This window comes from Canis lupus, chromosome 16, assembly GCF_003254725.2.
Source record: "Canis lupus dingo isolate Sandy chromosome 16, ASM325472v2, whole genome shotgun sequence".
In the NCBI taxonomy this organism is placed as follows: Eukaryota; Metazoa; Chordata; class Mammalia; order Carnivora; family Canidae; genus Canis; species Canis lupus.
This window is the reverse complement of record NC_064258.1, coordinates 54,416,733-54,435,790: the sequence shown is the minus strand read 5'-3', so window position 1 is coordinate 54,435,790 and position 19,058 is coordinate 54,416,733. Positions and strand designations below refer to the sequence as shown.

General features: G+C 38.2%; 2 protein-coding genes and 1 long non-coding RNA gene across 10 annotated transcripts in view; 2 read left to right on the top strand and 1 right to left on the bottom strand.

Moving 5' to 3' along the window:
* Positions 1–12,501, top strand: part of WDR17 (WD repeat domain 17) — a 113,043-nt gene extending 100,542 nt beyond the window's left edge. For 6 of the 7 annotated variants that reach the window (XM_025434042.3, XM_025434041.3, XM_035699754.2 and 3 more), the window contains one exon: positions 2,195–6,834. In XM_025434042.3, the coding sequence (XP_025289827.3) occupies positions 2,195–2,314 (120 nt within the window). In that variant the 3' untranslated portion in view covers positions 2,315–6,834. Of the gene's footprint in view, positions 1–2,194; positions 6,835–8,450 lie in introns of those variants that run through there. The other variant, XM_049094907.1, reaches the window with a different exon arrangement.
* SPATA4 (spermatogenesis associated 4) lies at positions 6,850–19,058 on the bottom strand. Of its 2 annotated transcripts, none has more exons than XM_025434043.3 (6): positions 18,816–19,058; positions 17,917–18,046; positions 17,420–17,538; positions 17,083–17,303; positions 9,939–10,058; positions 6,850–7,076 (listed from the first exon to the last, which is right to left on the bottom strand). In XM_025434043.3, exons 1-6 carry the CDS (start codon positions 19,031–19,033, stop codon positions 6,973–6,975), a joined length of 912 nt encoding a protein of 303 aa, XP_025289828.3. In that variant the 5' UTR covers positions 19,034–19,058; the 3' UTR covers positions 6,850–6,972. The 2 variants fall into 2 exon arrangements, with proteins under 2 accessions (XP_025289828.3, XP_048950865.1); XM_049094908.1 differs by having other exon boundaries at positions 18,912–19,048.
* On the top strand, positions 14,132–17,345 carry LOC125752646 (uncharacterized). Its single transcript, XR_007402654.1, has 2 exons — positions 14,132–15,927; positions 16,283–17,345. It is a non-coding gene; the product is annotated as an uncharacterized LOC125752646 (long non-coding RNA).

Here is a 19,058-nt window from a genome sequence, read left to right as displayed (position 1 = left end):
GTCGTTGCATTATTACCATGAAAGCAACTCATGGAGTAGGTCTACTTACTAACAAATGTTTAAAGATACATGTAGATCATATCCTTGGGGAAATTAAATAAGGAGACAAAGCAACAGTCAACATGGTTCTAAATTATATCACAATAGATTAAAATTAACTTTGTAGTCTCTCTTTGTATGTTATTTGCACAAAGAAATTAAGAACTGGCAGGTGTATGTTATTGATAAACATGTTCTTACATTGACTTACTTCTTACAAATCATTGGGATTGATCGTGAAGGATGGCTAACCCCTAAGGAAGGGCCCTAGTGTATGGTCAGAAATACGACGTGCCCCATTTCTGGGGAGAACGGAGACCCTTTCATGGTCTCAGGGCCGGGGCCAGGTGGAGGTGTCCGTGTGAAGCACACCACGATGAGTCCGTGTAGACTGCAGTCCGGAATAAAAGAACACCACTTCCCAGAAAAGGGTGAATTCACATTTTACACACTTGATTTTTATGTTTCTACATGGAATGTGACTAATTACACTTCTTATACTGACATGCCAGGCCAGTGGAAACAGCTATTCTGGGGATAACCACTTAAATGAAATAGCTTGCAGTTAATGTAAACCCGAGACATAGCTTGACTTGGTGCTAGAAATACACTAATATAGTCCAAATAAACTAATATGGTCCAGAAAAGAGTTAGGACACTTAGTTATCCACTTATGTTCAGAGACAAAGAATCAAAGCAGTACATTCAATAATATACAGTTAAGAGCAGAAAACATCCTGTGGTTTTTAGAATTTATCTCCAGTGCTGCTTGCGGCCCCCGCTGAGCCGTTCCTAGTACTTCCTTCTCATTCCTCATGTGCCCTCCGGTTTCTCTTCTCCTCTTCTGGTTCCTTTACTCTGTCTGCAGTTGTGGTGACCTAACAGACCTCTGCACCCAAACCCGCAATAGGAAAGGTGCTACACGGGTGGCTCAGCAGTTTAGTGCTGCCTTTAGCCCAGGGCGTGATCTTGGAGACCCGGGATCGAGTCCTGCATCAGGCTCCCTGTTTCTCCCTCTGCCTGGGTCTCTGCCTCTCTCTCTCTCTCTGTCTCTCATGAATAAATAAATAAAATCTTTAAAAAAAAAAAAAGGAAAGGGCCTACTATCATATACAACTCATATAGCTGGGGTTCTTCCCTCCCAGCATCTTTCTCTTTAAACAGAAAATTAGTGTTCTGTGAAATTTCAAGTACCTATGAGTAGGAAACAGTCCACTTCATATGATGGGTTTTCCAGTGTCAAGAAATGATTTATTAACAACAGGCTGTGTCATTTGAAATCATGATAAAAAATCTGATAACGTTAGAAAATAAGATGAGTTTTTTAGTCCATTTCATGTTTTTGAAATCAGGCTTTTCTTTCTGACAGCTGGGAGAAATAGATTAAAAGGCTTGTTTTGCATTTGGTTCTTCAGAATGATCCTTGACATACAAAGTACCTGATGTAACTCAATCAAAAATCTGGTGGTACATTGTATGATTGACATTGTTTTAAATTATGTGCACACATACACAGCAATATATATTTCATCTTTTTTTTAAAGATTTTATTTATTCATGACAGAGAGAGAGAGAGAGGCAGAGACACAGGCAGAGGGAGAAGCAGGCTCCATGCAGGGAACCCGACGCGGGACTCGATCCTGGATCTCCAGGATCACGCCCTCTGCTGAAGGCGGCGCCAAACCGCTGGGCCCCCGTGGCTGCCCTATTTTTCATCTTCTAGAGAGCAGTTGCAGAGCTTCTGGCTTAAATCATTTCCCCAGCTATCTGATAGAGGCTCTATGGTTAAAATAGTAAAGTGTATTTAATTCTATGCTAGGCATAGATACCTTTATAAAATGTTAACTTTGTATTAATTAATGGATTAGCAATACCTTTGCCATTGGTAGCACTACTGTACTCAAAGAATTCAGATTATGAAACCAAATTCTATTTTAAAAGACATTGGGGCAAAATGTTAACATATCTAAATTTTTTTCTATATTTGGTAGCAGTTCAAAAAATCTGATTTTTCTCATATATTAAAATTTCCTATTACCATTGTCTAAATATTGCCAATGTCTTTACTATTATTATTAAAGGGATTCTGTTTCTGTAGGTTTAAAGCATGTTGCAAATTTATAATCCCATCTTCTCTTTCCTCAACTCTGCACAGGGCCCTGTATTTTTCCTTGAAGATGGGAAATCCACTATCTCATTGAATGACGCTTTGATGTGGGCAAAGGTGAACCCGTTCTCACCTTTAGGGACTGGAATACGACTCAACCCATTTTGACAGAAAAGTTTCTCCTTGTTTAATTGTTTTTTAAAGACCTTTTGTGGGTTAGTATTACCTTCGCCTTTGCTGTCCAAGAGCCAGAGGTTGAGGGGAGAAGGGGAAGGTGGGGGAATAAGAGTTGACTTTATAAATTAACTTCAAAAAAATAAAGTATTTATATAATTTCAAGGAAAACTAGATGTGTCCTTTATAAAATAGAATAGCCATATTTGGGAGAAAGATAAAAGAAGAATCTAAAAGAGCATATATAAGCTTCACAAAGGTACCAAAGTTTCATTAAAAAGTACCAAAATAGGGATCCCTGGGTGGCGCAGCGGTTTGGCGCCTGCCTTTGGCCCAGGGCGCGATCCTGGAGACCCAGGATCGAATCCCACATTGGGCTCCCAGTGCATGGAGCCTGCTTCTCCCTCTGCCTGTGTCTCTGCCTCTCTCTCTCTCTCTCTCTCTCTCTGTGACTATCATAAATAAATAAAAAAATTAAAAAAAAATAAAAAAATAAAAAAATTTATTAAAAAAAAAGTACCAAAATATTATATTGTTGAAACACTGAAACATAGAAAATAATGCAACACCTTGAATAGTGCTTGACATTGAATGAGTATTTAATGACTATTGGAATGACTGAGTGTTCTTGAGCTACCAGAATATAAGGCATGTATGACGATCTTCAAGTTAACAAACACCCATACTGTCCTCCATAAAGTATATAGTAAATCAGTAGTTTCAGTTCATATTTAATAAAAGTTTCCAGTTTAACATCTGTCAACACATGGATACACAGTCAAAATACTTCTGAGTTTTATTTTTTAAAGGAAAACGTTGCCAAGTTTTTTAGCTGAAATTAAATGTCCAATTATAAAGGAATAGGTTATATAACCATAACAGACATTAAAATGTAAAAACACAAATGCAGTTAAATCTGTATGGGAATTTACATTTGATGATAATTGACTATTTTAAAAGATATTTAGTGTGTTTGGATATTAGTTTTGATTAATGTATTTAATATTTACAGTTATTTTTATTCAACTTATATGAACTAACATAATTTATCTGATAAAATTAGCTTCAAGTAAATTTCTAGAACTATATTGAAATTTGGAGTATATTATAAATTCAAATTTTTAAAATGTTAATTAAAAGAGTAAAAATATTTTTAAAAAAAGCCTGAGGCATGACTGCAAGTATTTCAATTGTACTAGAATTCGGACTTTGTGGTCTATAAAGTTAATGTGTTACTGGGCAGAACAGTACTTTGGTACTCAAGCTGTTTTACAGAATTTATAATGTTTTTGTTTAAAGAGTCAGGAGCTCATATAATTGAAGTAATTGTGGTTTATATTATCTTTAAACTTGTTGCATTTAAAATAATTTTAAAATTTTCTTAAACAAGCTTCTTAAAACAGAAAACAGTATATATTATATATATATCTATTGTGTTGATGGGCTCTAACTCTTCAAAAATACATTACAGCCTAAAATCTATTTTATAAAAAAAAAATTTAGTTAACATTATAGAAGAGAATGTATGTGACGTGTCAATAGTGTGAAGTATTTTTTTAATCCTTAGTGATATGCGTAACTCAGATTTTTTTAGAGGAGGAGGATTTTTAATTAGCACATATGTAGTAAAAACCTTTTCACTTAAAAATAGCTGTTGAAATCCTATTATAGTTCTCTTTATTTTGTTTTAAAATAGATTAAGAAGCCTATCTTTTGTTCTTTACTTTAAAAGATCTGTTGAGCTTAAATTATACATCTATAAATGATTGTTTCCTTCTTTTGCATTTTAAATGAATGTGGGAAAATATTTTATGTATAAACCATGAAAAACTCAAATAACTTTTTAGCACATGAAGACCATAGAGGAGTAACCCAATTTGTCTAAAATCTAAATTGGATTGATTCAAATATAATTGTTATTCTTTGACTTCTACAGTGTTCTATACCTTACTATTAACTATAACTATTGATTCTTCATAGAACTATAAGTGTTATTTGACCATGTCAGTCTGCATCTATTGTGCCTTAATATGGAAAACAAAGCAATTTTTTAAAATTTATAAAAGGTTTTCCCATAGTTAGATTTCCTATGCATGAAAACCCAAACAAATAATATGAACTTATTTTACTACTAGAAGAGCTTTATATTACTAATAATGTGGACAAATTATTTTGCAAGTTTAAATATGCTTTTATGAAAGAAGTCTCATTAGACAGTGGTTTTAAAAGGATTGGAAAAATATTTTGCCTATAAAAATTACCGGGTAGTTAACAAAATTGCAACATCAAAATGAGTTATATCTTGTGAAAATATGGTTTTTATGTCAATCAAATTTTTATTTATTTATTTATTTATTTATTTATTTATTTAATTTATTATATTTCCATGAAATCATCCAGAGGTATTCAGGAACATGGTTGCATTAAAGCAATGACTTGTGTTTTGTTTTCTTTAGAATAGGAAAATTGACACTTTTTCAGTCTTAAGTCAAAAGACATTCTGATTATAGTAAAAACCTCACCATTTGTTTGTAAAATCTAAGGTTTCTTATATGGTGTAGCAGTGATACAGAACATATCATCATAGTTAGCTCTATTAACAAGTGTTTATTATACCATATCTTTGACACATTTATTCCTGAATAACTGAAAAAAGTACTTTTATGCTACATTTAAATACCATAGGACTGTGCTTAATATGGCATATAGTTCTCTATCTAGATTTTTATGTATATAGGTATGAATGCATTTCAGGTCCCTTAAATTTCAGTAACTACTACATTAAAACCAAATATGACAGAGTTAACTGCTAAGCTGAGCATCAGTCATGTCTCCAAAACCACCTTTGAGAGAACGTTGTTTCTCCATAAGTGCTGGGTCAGAGTCATCAGAGCTCTGAAGGGCTGAGCTGGCCACCTGGGTTATTACCTTACTTGGGATCCTAGAAGAATCACTTTGGACTGTTGAGGAGGATGATTCTCCACTTGTAGGAAACACTGACTACAATAAACTCCCGAATTAGTATAAAAGGGAAAAAGCTTATTAATGAATACAAAGAGTGTATCACAGAGGCTTCCATTCCGTGATAAGTGTTCTACTGATTGATTGAAAACTTCCTCCTGTAAGAGCTGCTGTAGCTCCTAGGAAAGCTCCTTGGCTCCTTCCGCCAAGGATCTGCTGTGAAGCAATGGCATTCCCAAGATACAGCTGTAGTGTTGGCCTCTCTTAACACAACTCATCTTCAAGAAGCTCTTGAAGTCACCTACTTTGACTATACTTGCATCCTTCACTTATTCACTATGAAATGAAACTTGTAAGACTACTTCATATTTTCCACAGCTCTCCCTAGGCCCCACGGGAGTGTTGGGAACTTACCATAGTCAGGCCATGAGCAATTAGCTTTTTCAGGAGATTGAACATGCAGTCAAGAGAGGAATAAAGAAACTTTTTATATGACTGTTTACCCAAATCTAATCCTCTTCCCTGGATCTTTTCCCCAGCCAATGTTCAGAAGACTGGTTTCTATAACCTTTTCCTAAGGTTTCCCATATGTTATGGGTTGGAGATTATTCTCATAATTTTCTACTTTAGATTCATCCCATTAGAATGCAAGGTAACAGACAAATGACCTATATAGCTGGTTAAGACACGCATTTAAACTGGACCCTTTACCTCAGATATAACTAGATTCTAAACACACTCCCAAGAAGTAATCCTATTTCATTAGGGCTCTCTTTACTTCCTTTCATGAAATATTACCTGCCAAGAATGTGAAATTAAATATGGAAGTCTCGGGAGGTAGAAATTCCAATAAAGCCAAGCCTTCAAAAATGCAGAACAATTGACTGAGTACGTGCGTGTCATGGGATTCAGCATTAGTAATACTCAGCTCGCAAGTCTCAGAAGAGGCTGTTCACAAAATAGCATAAAAACATGAATAATTCCAGTTGAAGAAAAATTTCCAAATGTGAATGTAAAATTATAAGAAAGTATGAAAGATAATTAATCTTTCAAGATAGCAGCTGTTTTGGTTTCCCTCCAATAAAAGTGGCGGCAACCAGTAGAAATTTTTTAATTGAACTAAATGGCTTGCTAAACAGAACCAAATTCCAAGTGAAGCACAATTTTCCTTTCCCACAACTCAGTATCAACTGGAGGGACACCTGTTTTTTTAAGAAATGTTTCAAGTCAGGCTATTTATGGGGGTGGACAAGGTTCTCTGTGGGCCAATGTATAATAATAATCATTCAGAATACATTTATTATGAATGCATGTGATGTGTGAATATGTATCAGGCCAAGTAGAAGAAATTTTCATTTCTAATGAGGACAGCCTATTACAAAGTAGATTCACCATTCCTACAGAATTCACGAGAAATAACTTATCTACTTGTCATGGTGAGTTATGTTTAACTGTATCTTTAAAATTATTCTTGCTCATTCTGTGCTGTTTGATTTTGTATTTTTAACAGTATCTGACACAGTTTAATAAATGGTTCTTGAATTGAAAAACCATGTTCTTCAGCCCAATTATGGATGAGACACTACTTTAATTTACTTATAAGTCCAAGACTAGGTTAATTATATCCCTTTAGTACAGCGGGAGATGATGGCATCACTTCTTCAAAGCCATTAGACGGGTGCTTTCCAAGGTTACTTTTCCTTGTTTCTGATAGATTTCATAGATTCAAAAGAACATTTTCCAGCTTGCTTCACAGAAATTTCTTTAAGTGGATTGCCGCCAGTACCTGTGTTTCCTGGAATATTTAAGTAACATTAAAATCAGTTTGTGGAAAAAAAAAAATCAGTTTGTGGTTATTAAATATTTGCACAACGATCAATGTTTCTAATACGTCAAACATGCAGAACGATTTGCAACAGGCTGAGCACAGGCTCATCTAAATGCCTGGTAAACAGAATATTTAAAGCATGTGTTATAGTAGCCATAAATAAAAAACCTGAATGTCACCCACTTCCAAAAGTCATTAGCAGTGCCTAAAATATCCAGGGCTTATTTTGGTGTATCTGATACTGAATATGACTCAATTATTTTTAGATGTTGCTTCAGAAAGCAGCTGAGGCAACAGTGCCTGATTCTCACAGTGCTTGGATTTGGCGAATACACATAATTCATAGTTGAGTTTCTGGAACTCTGCACTGAAGCATCCAAGCTGCCCAGACTCTTCGGGTTACTGAGTTCTAACGAGAGGAGCCAGTGACAGTTGAGAAATCGATTTTCCCCTGGCCCATTAGTTTGCTAGATGCTAGGAGTGGGTAAACAAATGGAGGAACTTAAGTGTTAATGAAAAAAACAAAGGTAATGACCCATCCTACAATTAATTTTCACCCACCGTATCTGATAATTAGAAGCTTTTCAGGTGAACGGCCTCTTGGTTTCAGTGCCAGTACGTGCAGCGCAATCTTAGTAAAATTGGGCCCAGATTCCGCGATCTAGGTCTGATTCGCCTCCTCCCCTTAACCCTCAAGTTATGTTAGCTGACCTGAACTTATCACTCTACTCTTCTACTAGAAACAACCAAAAAGGAATGCCTTGAACAAATTTGGGAAGAAAATAAAATTTAGCAAAAGAGCTCTCATCCATATAATCAGCAAAGTCAGCTTCACACCATTCATTCCTTTCCATTCTGCCTAGATTAAGAGAATCCAAGTATCTAGAATAGAATTGAGAGAAGTAAAAAAGATAAAAGTCTGTTTCTTCACAACCTGATCTGCCCTGAGAACTCCCATGGCCCATCGTCCACTTAGAAAAGGATAGAAAAAGACCACTGAAGCGAGAGGGACTCATAAAAAGAGAGCATTGAGAGAATAAAATGGGGGAGAAGTTATTTATAGCCATTGATACATGATTAAAATTGCAAAAGCAGGAATCTAGTTGGAGTTCTGATCTGAAATAATGATAGCATTATTTTTCTAAAAAAAAAAATACCTCCTTTGTGGCCTTGAGATTTTTCTGAAAAGATAACAGAAAGGAGGATTGCTCTTTAGCAATTCAAGTATCAGAGGCATCATTTTTTTCAAATACGGACACTTAGCATGGACACCTAGCATGTTCCGTAGGCTGGAAGGGAGCCTTACTGTGACTCATTCATCCTTCTGCCTTTCCATTGCAGGTCAGAGCCAGTGGTCCTGTGCTGCCCGTCCCCAGTCAGGTCCAGGTAGCCTTCAGGGGAGAGAGGCAAGGGAACCAAGGCTCCCCCCCGACTCAGCCTCAGCCTGGCTGCGGCTCCCACCCTTCTGGAGCCTTCACTGCAGGCGCCACTCCTGGAAGGAGGTTGAGGCGGGTTGAAGGAGAGGATGTGTGCCCAGAATCCAAAGGTGAAACTGTGGATACATACTTCTGTCTCATAGAAACGCCATCACTCAATTCTTTTGGGTTCTCTTGAGTACCATGCCTCGGGCATGTGAGGAGTTAAAGAGGTTTTAGTGAACTGGCCTATGTCTACACATTAAAAAGTGAGTTCTGAGAAAAGGTAGTTTTAGTAGGTCATTAACAAAACACAACTAAATGATCATGATGTGTGATCAAAGTGTTTGGAAAACATTCTGTACCCCTCCTCTTTAATATTTACAATGCATATTAGCATATTCAATCCTAAGTTTATAGGAAGGAGTCTGTTGACCTGCTTTTCCAGACCTTATGTAAACAAAGACCATTTGTTCTCCCATGAAGTCCCTTAACACGTTAGAAGACATGCCCCGTTGCATAGGTCACCAAATATTTTCCATCAAAGTCTTGACAGTAGATATTTTAGGCTTTGTGGTCAGTTTGTCATGTAAAATATGGACAGCCAGTTACATTTGCATTTCAGATAAACAACAAATAATTTTTAATAAAAAGATGTCCTCAACCTGTCCCCCAAATTATTAGCTGTATTGGTTATGTTTGTTATTTTTCACTAAATCTAGACCCTCGCTTTGTGGGCAAGGACAGTGACTGCCCCTGTTGTTGGAGCGCAAAAGCAGCCATAGACAAGGCATGGAGAACAGGCCTGGCTATGTGCCAGTACGACTTTATTTATGGACGGGAAAATTTGAATTTCATATAGTGTTCATGAGTCAGGAAGTATCATTTCTCTTTTGATACATTTTGTTTTCAACCATTTAAGAATGTGAAAGCCATTCTTAACTTGCAGGCTATATAAAACCGGGCAGGAGACTGACTTTGGCTGGTGGCCTGTAGCTTGCTATGCTGTAAATGCTTTCTGAACTACCAGGATTTAAACAAGTGGCTTCTTGTGGGTACAACCAACTGGAAAATTTAGGTATGCCAGTGTCAATATCTGCCTGAGGACGGATTCAGCACCCACTGTTAGAGAACTGGGCTTTGAGCTCTGCTGCTGAGCTCCATCTGCTTCAGACTCACCTACTTTAAAGAGAAATCAAGAGTTGAAATGGTCCCTTTAGTAGGAGGCAGGGCACCAGATGACCAGTACTTAGCAGACCACAGGGCCCTTCCACCTATGAAAAGCCTACCAACATACCAATCTAATACACAGTTTTAGACCGAATGCCTAGATCAACATTTTATTAAAGAAACAAATAGAAACAAAAAAATCCACTTAACAAGTAAAAATAAAACAACAACAATAACAACTCACTTAAAACAGGAGGAGCAACTCTTTCCCTTGAAATCGGGGAATTATATTTGCACCTGGAGACTTGTTTGGGAAGATGATCAAGAGTAATTTCTCCCACTGTTGGTTTGACCTCAAACCATTCTACAAAACATGAATACAGAAACTCTTTGTTAAAAATTCACCATGGCCATTGCCAAAATAAGACAAGTTAGGCAAATTCCTTAGGCATCTCTTTCATCATATTCTAAGAGTGGTGTGAATATGAAGGTTCTTAACCCTCTCCCCACACCTCTGATGCACAAAATGTTTGCTTTAAAAAGTTAAAGACAACATCTTTATGTTCCTATTACTTTTTTAATAAGTTTCTATTCGAGGGCACCTGGGTGGCTCAATCGGTTAAGAGTCTGCCTTCAACTCAGGTCATGATCCCGTGGTCCTGGGATCGAGCCCCGTGTCGGAGTCCCTCCTCAGCAGGGGGTCTGCTTCTCCCTCTGTCTCTGTCTGCTCCCCACCATGCTTGTTCTCTCTCTCTCTGTTAAATTAATAAAATTTTTCTAAAAATTAGTTTTTATTCAATAATAATATGTATACAGAAAGATGAACAAATCATGTGTTTACAGCCTGATGAATTTTTAGAATGAATACACCTGGGGGACCCATCACCCAGATCAAGAGATAGTAATATATCACTAGTGCCCTCAAATCCCCTGGTTATCTCTCCCATACAGTACCCTAAAAAGAAAACACTGTATTGACTTCTGTTGTAGCAGGTTAGATGACTTTTTTAATAGTTCATGTATTTTTTATATTTCATATAAACATACAGGATTTCTTCATTTTTCAAATATGTTTCTAGTATAAAAATAGTGACTTAAAATTATTCCCATGTTTCCCATATTTCTCATTAGATCTATAAACTGTCACGCCTGGGCATTAGTTTCCCTGTGCTTCTAAAGATCACTTACCCCTCCTCTGCAGCTCAGCCTTCACTGAGGCTTGAAAAAGAGTCTAAGGTAATTTCTATTCATGAGTCAGACCCTGGTAATGCTATATACAGTTCTGGTCGGTAGCATTCTCAGAACTATAATTATCACAGTCAATTACTTTGGCTGAGCTTAAAATCAGTCTCAAAAATCAAGGCTGGTGATAATAGAACACTGTTCAAGAATCTGCAGGGTTGAGATGATCTGTGGCTAAAGAGAAATTGTGTTCAAAGAAGATGATAGAGGTTAGCTTTGCAGAAAGATGGACTTTTGAATAGAAGATTAAATAGAATTGTTTTGTTTTAGAAATCCCAAGTAGCACCAATGAGGAGCAGAAATGGTGAGATTGACTAAATGTAAGCAAACAAGTATAAAAAAAATTGTCTGATTTGTGGTATCAGCAAAAGAACTTGAGAGAACTAAAATGCTGAAGTGTGGTAGGGGGCTGGCAAGGAGTTGTCAGTGTCATAGTGTTCTAGGGTCCTTATTGTTGGAGAAAGAAAGTGAAGACACTAGTTTTAGATTAGGGTAAAAATGCGTGTTAACATTTCTAGGGTAGCACTGAAAAGAGTACAGATTTTAAATTTTCCAAATTCGTTGGTTGGTGGGGGGTAGAGGTCATAAAATTCAATCCAAAAGAAAAAATAAGTGAGACAAAAACAAGAAAGAGGAAAACAAAGACCATAAAATAATATGCTAGGTGTGAATGCAAACATAACAGTAGGCAGTACTGCTGAATTCATGACAATAAAAATCACAGTGAATGAAATAGCAAAGGTCCATGAATAGGATACTTCAGAGAATTGCAGGGCTTGCTAATTTACCATGTACCAGCACTTAACTTTGAAGCAATAGTAACTAAGACAGTGTGGGTGTTGATGTTGCACATGGGCAAAGTCAGCTAGAGCCCAGAAACAGGCCCATATATACACAGAAACTGGAAACATTTGAGACGTGAGATTATTACAAGTCGGTGAACAAAAAGAACAGATGGTTCAAGAAATGGTTCTGGGACAATTGGTTCTCCATTTCAGTTGCAGACAAATTAAGATCTTAAAGGTTAGAGACTAACCCCTTACCAGATCTGTGCTTTGCAAACATTTTTCCCCCATTGTATAGGTTCCCTTCTCCCTCTTGTTCCTTTTCTGTGGGGAAGCATTTTAGTTTGATACAATCCCACATGTTTGTTTTTGCTTTTGTGGCCTGTGCTTTTGATGTCATTTCAAAAAAAAAAAAAAAAAAGAAAGAAAGAAAAGAAAAGAAATCATTGCCAATGCCAATGTCCAGGAAGTTTTTTCCTCTGTTCTCTTCTAGTAGTTTTATGGTTTCAGGTTTTATGTTGAAGACCTGTTCTGGCCTTTATGTTGAGGTGTGAGATGAGGATCCAATCTTATTCTTCTGCAAGTGGATATCCAGTTATCTCAATGTGATTTATTGAGGAGATTATCTTTTCCCCATTGTGTGTTCTTGGCGTCTTTATTGAAGATCAAATATCTGTAAATGCATGGATTTATTTCTGGACTTGCTCTTCTGTTTCTTTGGCCTGTATGTCTGTTTTTATGCCAGTACCTTACTGTTTTAATTACAATAGCTTTGTTTTATAGTTTGAAATCGGGAAGTGTGATGCCTCCAGCTCTATTTGTCTTTCTCAGGGTTGCTTTAGCTTCTCAGGTTCTTTTGTGGTTCCATATGAATTCAGGATCGTTTTTTCTATTTCTATAAAGACTACCATTGAAATTTTGCAAGTTTGCAGTGAATCTATAGATCAATTAAGTAGCATAGATATTTTAACAATATTAATTCTTCTAATCCGTGAACGTGGGATGCCTTTCTGTTTATCTGTGTTTTCTTTTTATTTCCTTCATCAGTGTTTTATAATTTACAATGTATAAGGGAGTAATATCCAAAACATGTAAGGAACTCATACAACTCAAGAGCAAACAAAACAAATAACCCAACTAAAAACTGGGCAAAGGACCAGAGCAGATGTTTCTCAAAATTAGAGACACAAGAGTGCCTGTCTGGCTCAGTCAGTGGAGCATGCAACTCTTGATCTTGGGGTGTGAATTTGAGCCCCACGTTGGGTTTAGATACTACCTAAAAATAAAATCCTATAACAGATAAGATATACAAATGGCCAACAGGTATATAAACAGGTACTCAATATCACTACTCATGATCACTAATCAGGGAGATGCAACCAAAACCACAATAACGTATCAGAATACACCTGCTAGAATAGCTAATTGTCAAAAAGTACAAAATATTTAAAAGTGTTGGTGAGAATGTGGAAGGAAAGAGAACCCTTCTACACTGTTGGTGGAATGCAAATTGGCACAGTCATTATGGAAAACAGTATAGAGATTCTCCCCAAATTTAAAAATAGTCCTACCATATGATCCAGCAATACCACTTCTGGGTATGTATCCAAAATAAATGAAATCAGTATTCCAAAGAGGTATCTGCACCCCCATGTTCATTGCAGTATTACTTACAATAGCTAAAGATATGGAGATGTCCATAAATGTCCAAAATGTGTGAATGTATAAAGAAAATGTGATATGTATATTTACACACACACAATGGAATATTAATCAACCTTTATGCTAAGTGAAATATGCCAGACATGGAAAAACAAATACTGCATGATTTCACATCTAGGTGGAAGTCATGAAGTAAAGAGTAGAATGGTAATGTCCAGGGATTGGGGATGGGGGGAACATGGGGAGATGCTGATCAAAGGTATGCAAGATGGACAAATTATGCAGGTCTAATACATAGCAGGGTGACTATAGTTGATAGTGTATCATGTACTTGAAATTTGATCTTAAGCATATTCACCATACAAAGTAAACAAGCAAGGAAAAACAAGAAGCAAAGAAAGAAAATGGCAATCATGTGAGGAGATGGATGTGTTTGATTGTAGTGATCATTACACAACGTATATGTACATCCAAGGGTACATCAAGCTGTACCCTTAAATATGTATGATTTCTATTTGTAATTTATAACTCAATAAAGTTGAAAATTTTTTAAAAGTGAAAGGCTAACATAGCAACGTTTTCCTAGATATGTCTCCTCAAACAAGGGAAATAAAAATGAAAATAAACTCTTAGAACTACATCAAAATAAAAAGCTTCTGCACAGTGAAAGAAACAATCAACAAAACTAAAAGGCAACCAATGGAATGGGAGAAGATGTTTGCAAATGATCTATCTGATAAAGGGTTAGTATCCAAAAAATATAAAGAACTTCTACAACTCAACACCCCCCAAAACAAATAATCCAATTTAAAAAAAAGGCAGAAGACATAAACAGACATGTCTCCAAAGAAGTCATCCAGCTGGCCAACAGATATATGAAAAGATGCTCAACATCACTCATCATCAGGGAAATGCAAATCGAAACTACAGTGAGCTATCAGCTCACACTTGTCAGAATAGCTAAAATCAGTAACACAAGAAACAAGTGTTGGCGAGCATCTGGAGCAAAAGGAAGCTTCTAACACTCTTGGTGGGAATGCAAACTGGTGCAGCCACTGTGGAAAAGAGTATGGAGGTTCCTCAAAAACAGGACTACCCTATAATCCGGTAATCACACTCTGGGGTATTTACCCAAAGAATACAAAACCACTAATTCAAGGAGATTAATGTACCCCTATGATTATTGCAGGATTATTTATTATAGCTAAACTGTGGAAACATCCCAAGTGTCCATCGAAAGATGAATAAGGAAGATGTATATACACGCAATGGGATTTTACTCAACCTTTAAGAAAGCATGAAATCTTGCCATTTGCAACAATGTGGATAGGGCTAGAGAGTATCATGCTAAGCGAAATAAGTCAGAAAAAGACAAATACCACATGATTTTGCTCATATGTGGAATTTAAGAAACAAAAATGGGCAAAGGAAAAAAGACAAACTGAGGAACAGACTCTTAACTTTAGAGAACAAACTGAAGGTTACCAGAGGGAGGTGGATGGGTGGTGGAGTGGGGGGATGGTGGTGAGTGTGGGATGGCCGGGACAAGGTGATGGGGCTTGAGGAGTGCACTTGTGATGAGCACCGGATGTCGTATGGAGGTGTTGAATGACTATAATGTACACCTGAAATTAATATAACACTGTATGTAGGTTAACTCTACTGGAATTAAAATTTTAAAGATGAAAGTGAGAGGCTAAACTTTAGTCAGTTTAAATATAGGAGAATATTTCTATAACCCCATGATGCCAACAGTAATGACTATGAAGTTTGTATCTGCTTTTCATTTCTTCCATAACAAATTACCATAAATTTGGCGACGTATGAACAACAGTGATTTTTATCCCACAGTACAGAAGTCTGAGGGCTTCTTTTTAGAGTCTCGACACTGGGCTGAAATCAAGGTGTTGGCAGGGCGGCATTCCTTCTGGAAGCCCTGGAGATCAGTCTTCTCCTGTGCTCATTCAGGTTTTTGGCAGAATTTGGTTCCTTGCACTTCCAGGTCCAAAGTCTCTATTTTGCTGCTGGCTGTCTCTGCAGTTGTTCTTTCCTCCTTGAGGCCATGCCCATACCTTCCTGTGCTCTCCGAATGGCCCCTGCAGCCATGGCAGGTGGAGGCCTTCTCACACTTCAGATCATTTCTACTTCAACTTCTGCTGCGTTGCTCTGATTCCACTTGGAGAAAGATCTCTGCTTTTAAGTGTTCATGTGATTAGACTGGACCCACCCGAATAATCCAGCATTAACTCCCTACTTCAAGGTTTGCAACTTTTGCAAAGCCTCTTTTGCCATATAATGCAGTATGTTCACAGGTTCCAGGGATTAGGGCACAAACAACAATGGGGACAATCTGCCTACTACAAAGAGTGATACAATCTAAATTAAGAAATATATATGAATGGAATTAAGAAGAAAAGTTGCATGCATAAACTTTTTTTTTTTTTTTTACATCAAGGAAATTATAAACAAAGGCAGCAGGACAATAATCTCTCTCAGAGGGAAGTATGGAGAATGCAGGAAGAAGGACACCAGCAGAATGGAAAGGTATTGTTCATGTGCCGCTTCAGAGACTACATAGGGACAAAAAAATGTTTATTCATTGTCTTCTTGAAATTACACATTCGCATTATATGCATGCATGACAAAAATCAGAGCAAAAGTTTAACATTTAAATACACAAAAGAATTTGAATATAAAATTCCACAACAGGATTAGTAACTTCAATTCTTTCTCTACTCATGAATTCATGAATAGAGCCAGAGATGAGAGCAAATCAAGGAAGAGACACAAAAAATTATAGGCAATGGAAGACAAACAGAGTAAGAGAGGACAAAACCCAAAATATCCAACTCACAGTTTGAAGGGGAAGTTACAGTTAGCTGCTCTCCTTTCCTTCCAGACTAGAGAGAAAAATGGCTCTTTTCGGCAGAAAACTGAGTTTCAAGAGAGAAATCCTAAGGACTACAGTGGCCTCATTCTTTAGTGGTCCGGGTGCCATGGCCATGACAAAGTCGCTAAGTGAATCAATGACTATAAAATTCCAAGACATGAGTGGTGTCCTGAGTAAGTGTGAGAAAAGTAAAACCAAAGGAGAGAAAGTTCACTTTGTTTGTCATCTGTTGGGACTCTGACGGCAAATGCTGTGGATGCTTTGAGAATTATTTCAGTGGTGCCTCTGGAAAGTTGCCACAGGTTGCCCCAATCTGCCTCACCTTACCCAGTCTCCATATGGAGCCTGCTACAGAATGGGGGACACTGGACATACTCTAGAGAGCATCTAGAGTGAATCACAGGAATCCAGCTTTTCCTGAAGCATCCTGACGAACTCTGAAGGGGTCCCATCTCTTTAGTAGCTTGAGATGAGATGTGACATTTATTTCCCACAAAATTTTATGTGAACATACGCACTAACATTTTTTCTTAAAAAAATGCTCATGTGATTATTAATACAATAAAAAGTACTAATACACTAAGTTAGGCTATGCTTGCATTTGAAAAGACTATTACATAAACCACTCCAGTGATGATAAATCACTCCACTGTCACCATAAGAGAACTACTTTCCCTTTAAACCAGTGACAGAAAAAAGCAGAAATGGGCCAGACGATGGCCAGCGTTTCCTTCATCTGCACTCAAGTATGGCCTCATTCACTTGGGAAGAACTCAATCGACTATTTCCAAGGAAAAAGGAAAACTTACTTGGATTCAACTTTCTGCTTAATTTTCTTTGCAACATCTGTAAAAGTAGGAGGAACTCTACTTTAAGCTCGTTGCTGAGCATGTTGGGATTGCTTGTTAATTCTGACAACCTAATGTTATCTTTAATCAACTTTGAAGCTGTCGACCTGGGAACCAGGGGCAAACGCATCTGGTAACTGTAGTCTGTGAAATTCACGAGGTCGTCCTGGATACTTTTAATTCTGGAAATAAAAAAAATAAAATAAAATAGTGTTGACAAGCCACATGGTAGTAACGAGACCCATCGTATTCAATTTTCCCGTTGGGTTGTGTCACTAGGCAATTCCAGAGGACTTACTCTCTATGTGTTAACAAAGTATAAACCTCTTGGACCAGGATTTCTGGTACTCCGGCTTTGCAGTGAATTGTCCCGTGGATTAGCTCTTTAGGTAGTTTAAATTTTTTTCTTGCCAGGAACTTTAATAGTAGAAAGAAAGAATTTTCATTATATTCTTATAATGAATATATGATGTTCTAGACACATGTCCAATTATGAATTCACCTTAATCCCCTGTTGTCTCTCAACTAAATTGTGTGTGTGTGTAACATGTTAATTATTAAGATATTGTTCTTCAATGAGAAAACCAATTATTCCATCCCACTCCAATTTGAAATGAGTGTGCCCGGGTTCATAAGGGACTTGTGACAAACTTTCACAACATTCTTTTCAACACAGGGAAACTGAGGCCAGCTCAGTAGCACAGCCGTCCAGGCTGGCGCAGGTAGCCCAGATTTCAGGAGTACACCTTCAAAAACACCTATTTCTTAGCAAAGCGTCAGTGAGCGCTAATTTACCTTCTCCAACTGAGCCCAGTTATCCAACTTGACCTTCAAAGAAGTTCCGTTTTCAAAAGATGACAGTTTAAGCTCCCTGGGGTAGTAGGCAGTGAATATTTCTGCAATCAGGAAACCATTGGAAAAATCCCTGGTCCATACGTCACATTAAGGAAATGAAATAAAATGTAGTTACTTTTGCAGTTGTGATAGGTTATGGTCAACCAACACCGATTGACTATTCCATACTGACAGCAAATCACTCATAAAATTAATTTTGTGGGATCATCGCCCTGAGGAAGACTTGCCACGGGACATGATTTTGATTAGGTTAGATGCACAGCAAAGGCTTGGGTGTTCTGTTTACGAACCCACACTCTTAATTTGTATCGAATTGCGTTTTAACACCATCCCCAGCGGATTCCCAGGCGCATTGAAAAGTTCAGGCACGTGTTTACTAAGGAAGATTGAAATCAGTAAACCAGAGGCCTTGGCTGCAAAACACGTCATCGCCTTCACGTGCAGGGAAGGTAGCTCGCATTCCCGGAGCAGATATGCAGCCTGGCAGGCTCAGGGCGGCTGCAGTGGGGCGGCACCTTTTTTCAGTCCCTGATGGAAAAAAACTAGATGCCTTCCGGAGGGTAAACTGATCCCCACGAGTATGTATTTGATGTCCAGGGTCTCTAAAGGAAGAGCCTTGCCTTTGCAAGGTTTTGCAGTCCCGGGCATTCTATATGAGCTCACGTCTACGGGGTAAGGACTGAGTGGGTAAGTATGGGTGGGGGGCGCCTCGGGGACGGGGTGTTTGCGTGTGCGCCCAGCCCGCGGGGTCTGGCGGGAAACCTGCACCGGGCGGGCCGGCAGGCGAGGGGGCGGCCCCGGGATGCTCGGCCGGCGCCCGCCCAGCCTCGCTCCTGCACCTGCTGACGTTCCTGGGGAAGAAGGTGAGATCCAGGCCCTGGAGCCAGCGCAGGACCGAGCGGGACAGGCGGGAGCTCTTCGGTGGAGGCGGATACACCAGACATTTCCTAGGCTTCCCCCGGGCGGGGGCTGCTCGCTGCGGTGAAAGTGACGCTGACGCGGGGAGGGCTGCCGCCCGCAGTGTCACAGGCCGTGTTCTCCGGCCGGCGGCAGCCATGGCGCTTTCTGGGTTTCTATGGCAG

Excerpts from the sequence above, each read along its gene's own strand:
- SPATA4 (XM_025434043.3), bottom strand. The coding sequence starts at position 19,033 with ATGGCTGCCGCCGGCCGGAGAACACGGCCTGTGACACTGCGGGCGGCA. Across the intron at positions 18,047-18,815 it reads TTCCCCAGGAACGTCAGCAG|GGATTTTTCCAATGGTTTCC; the intron begins GTGCAGGAGCGA and ends CGTATGGACCAG. Across the intron at positions 17,304-17,419 it reads ACTTTGTTAACACATAGAGA|AATTAAAAGTATCCAGGACG; the intron begins GTAAGTCCTCTG and ends TTTTATTTCCAG.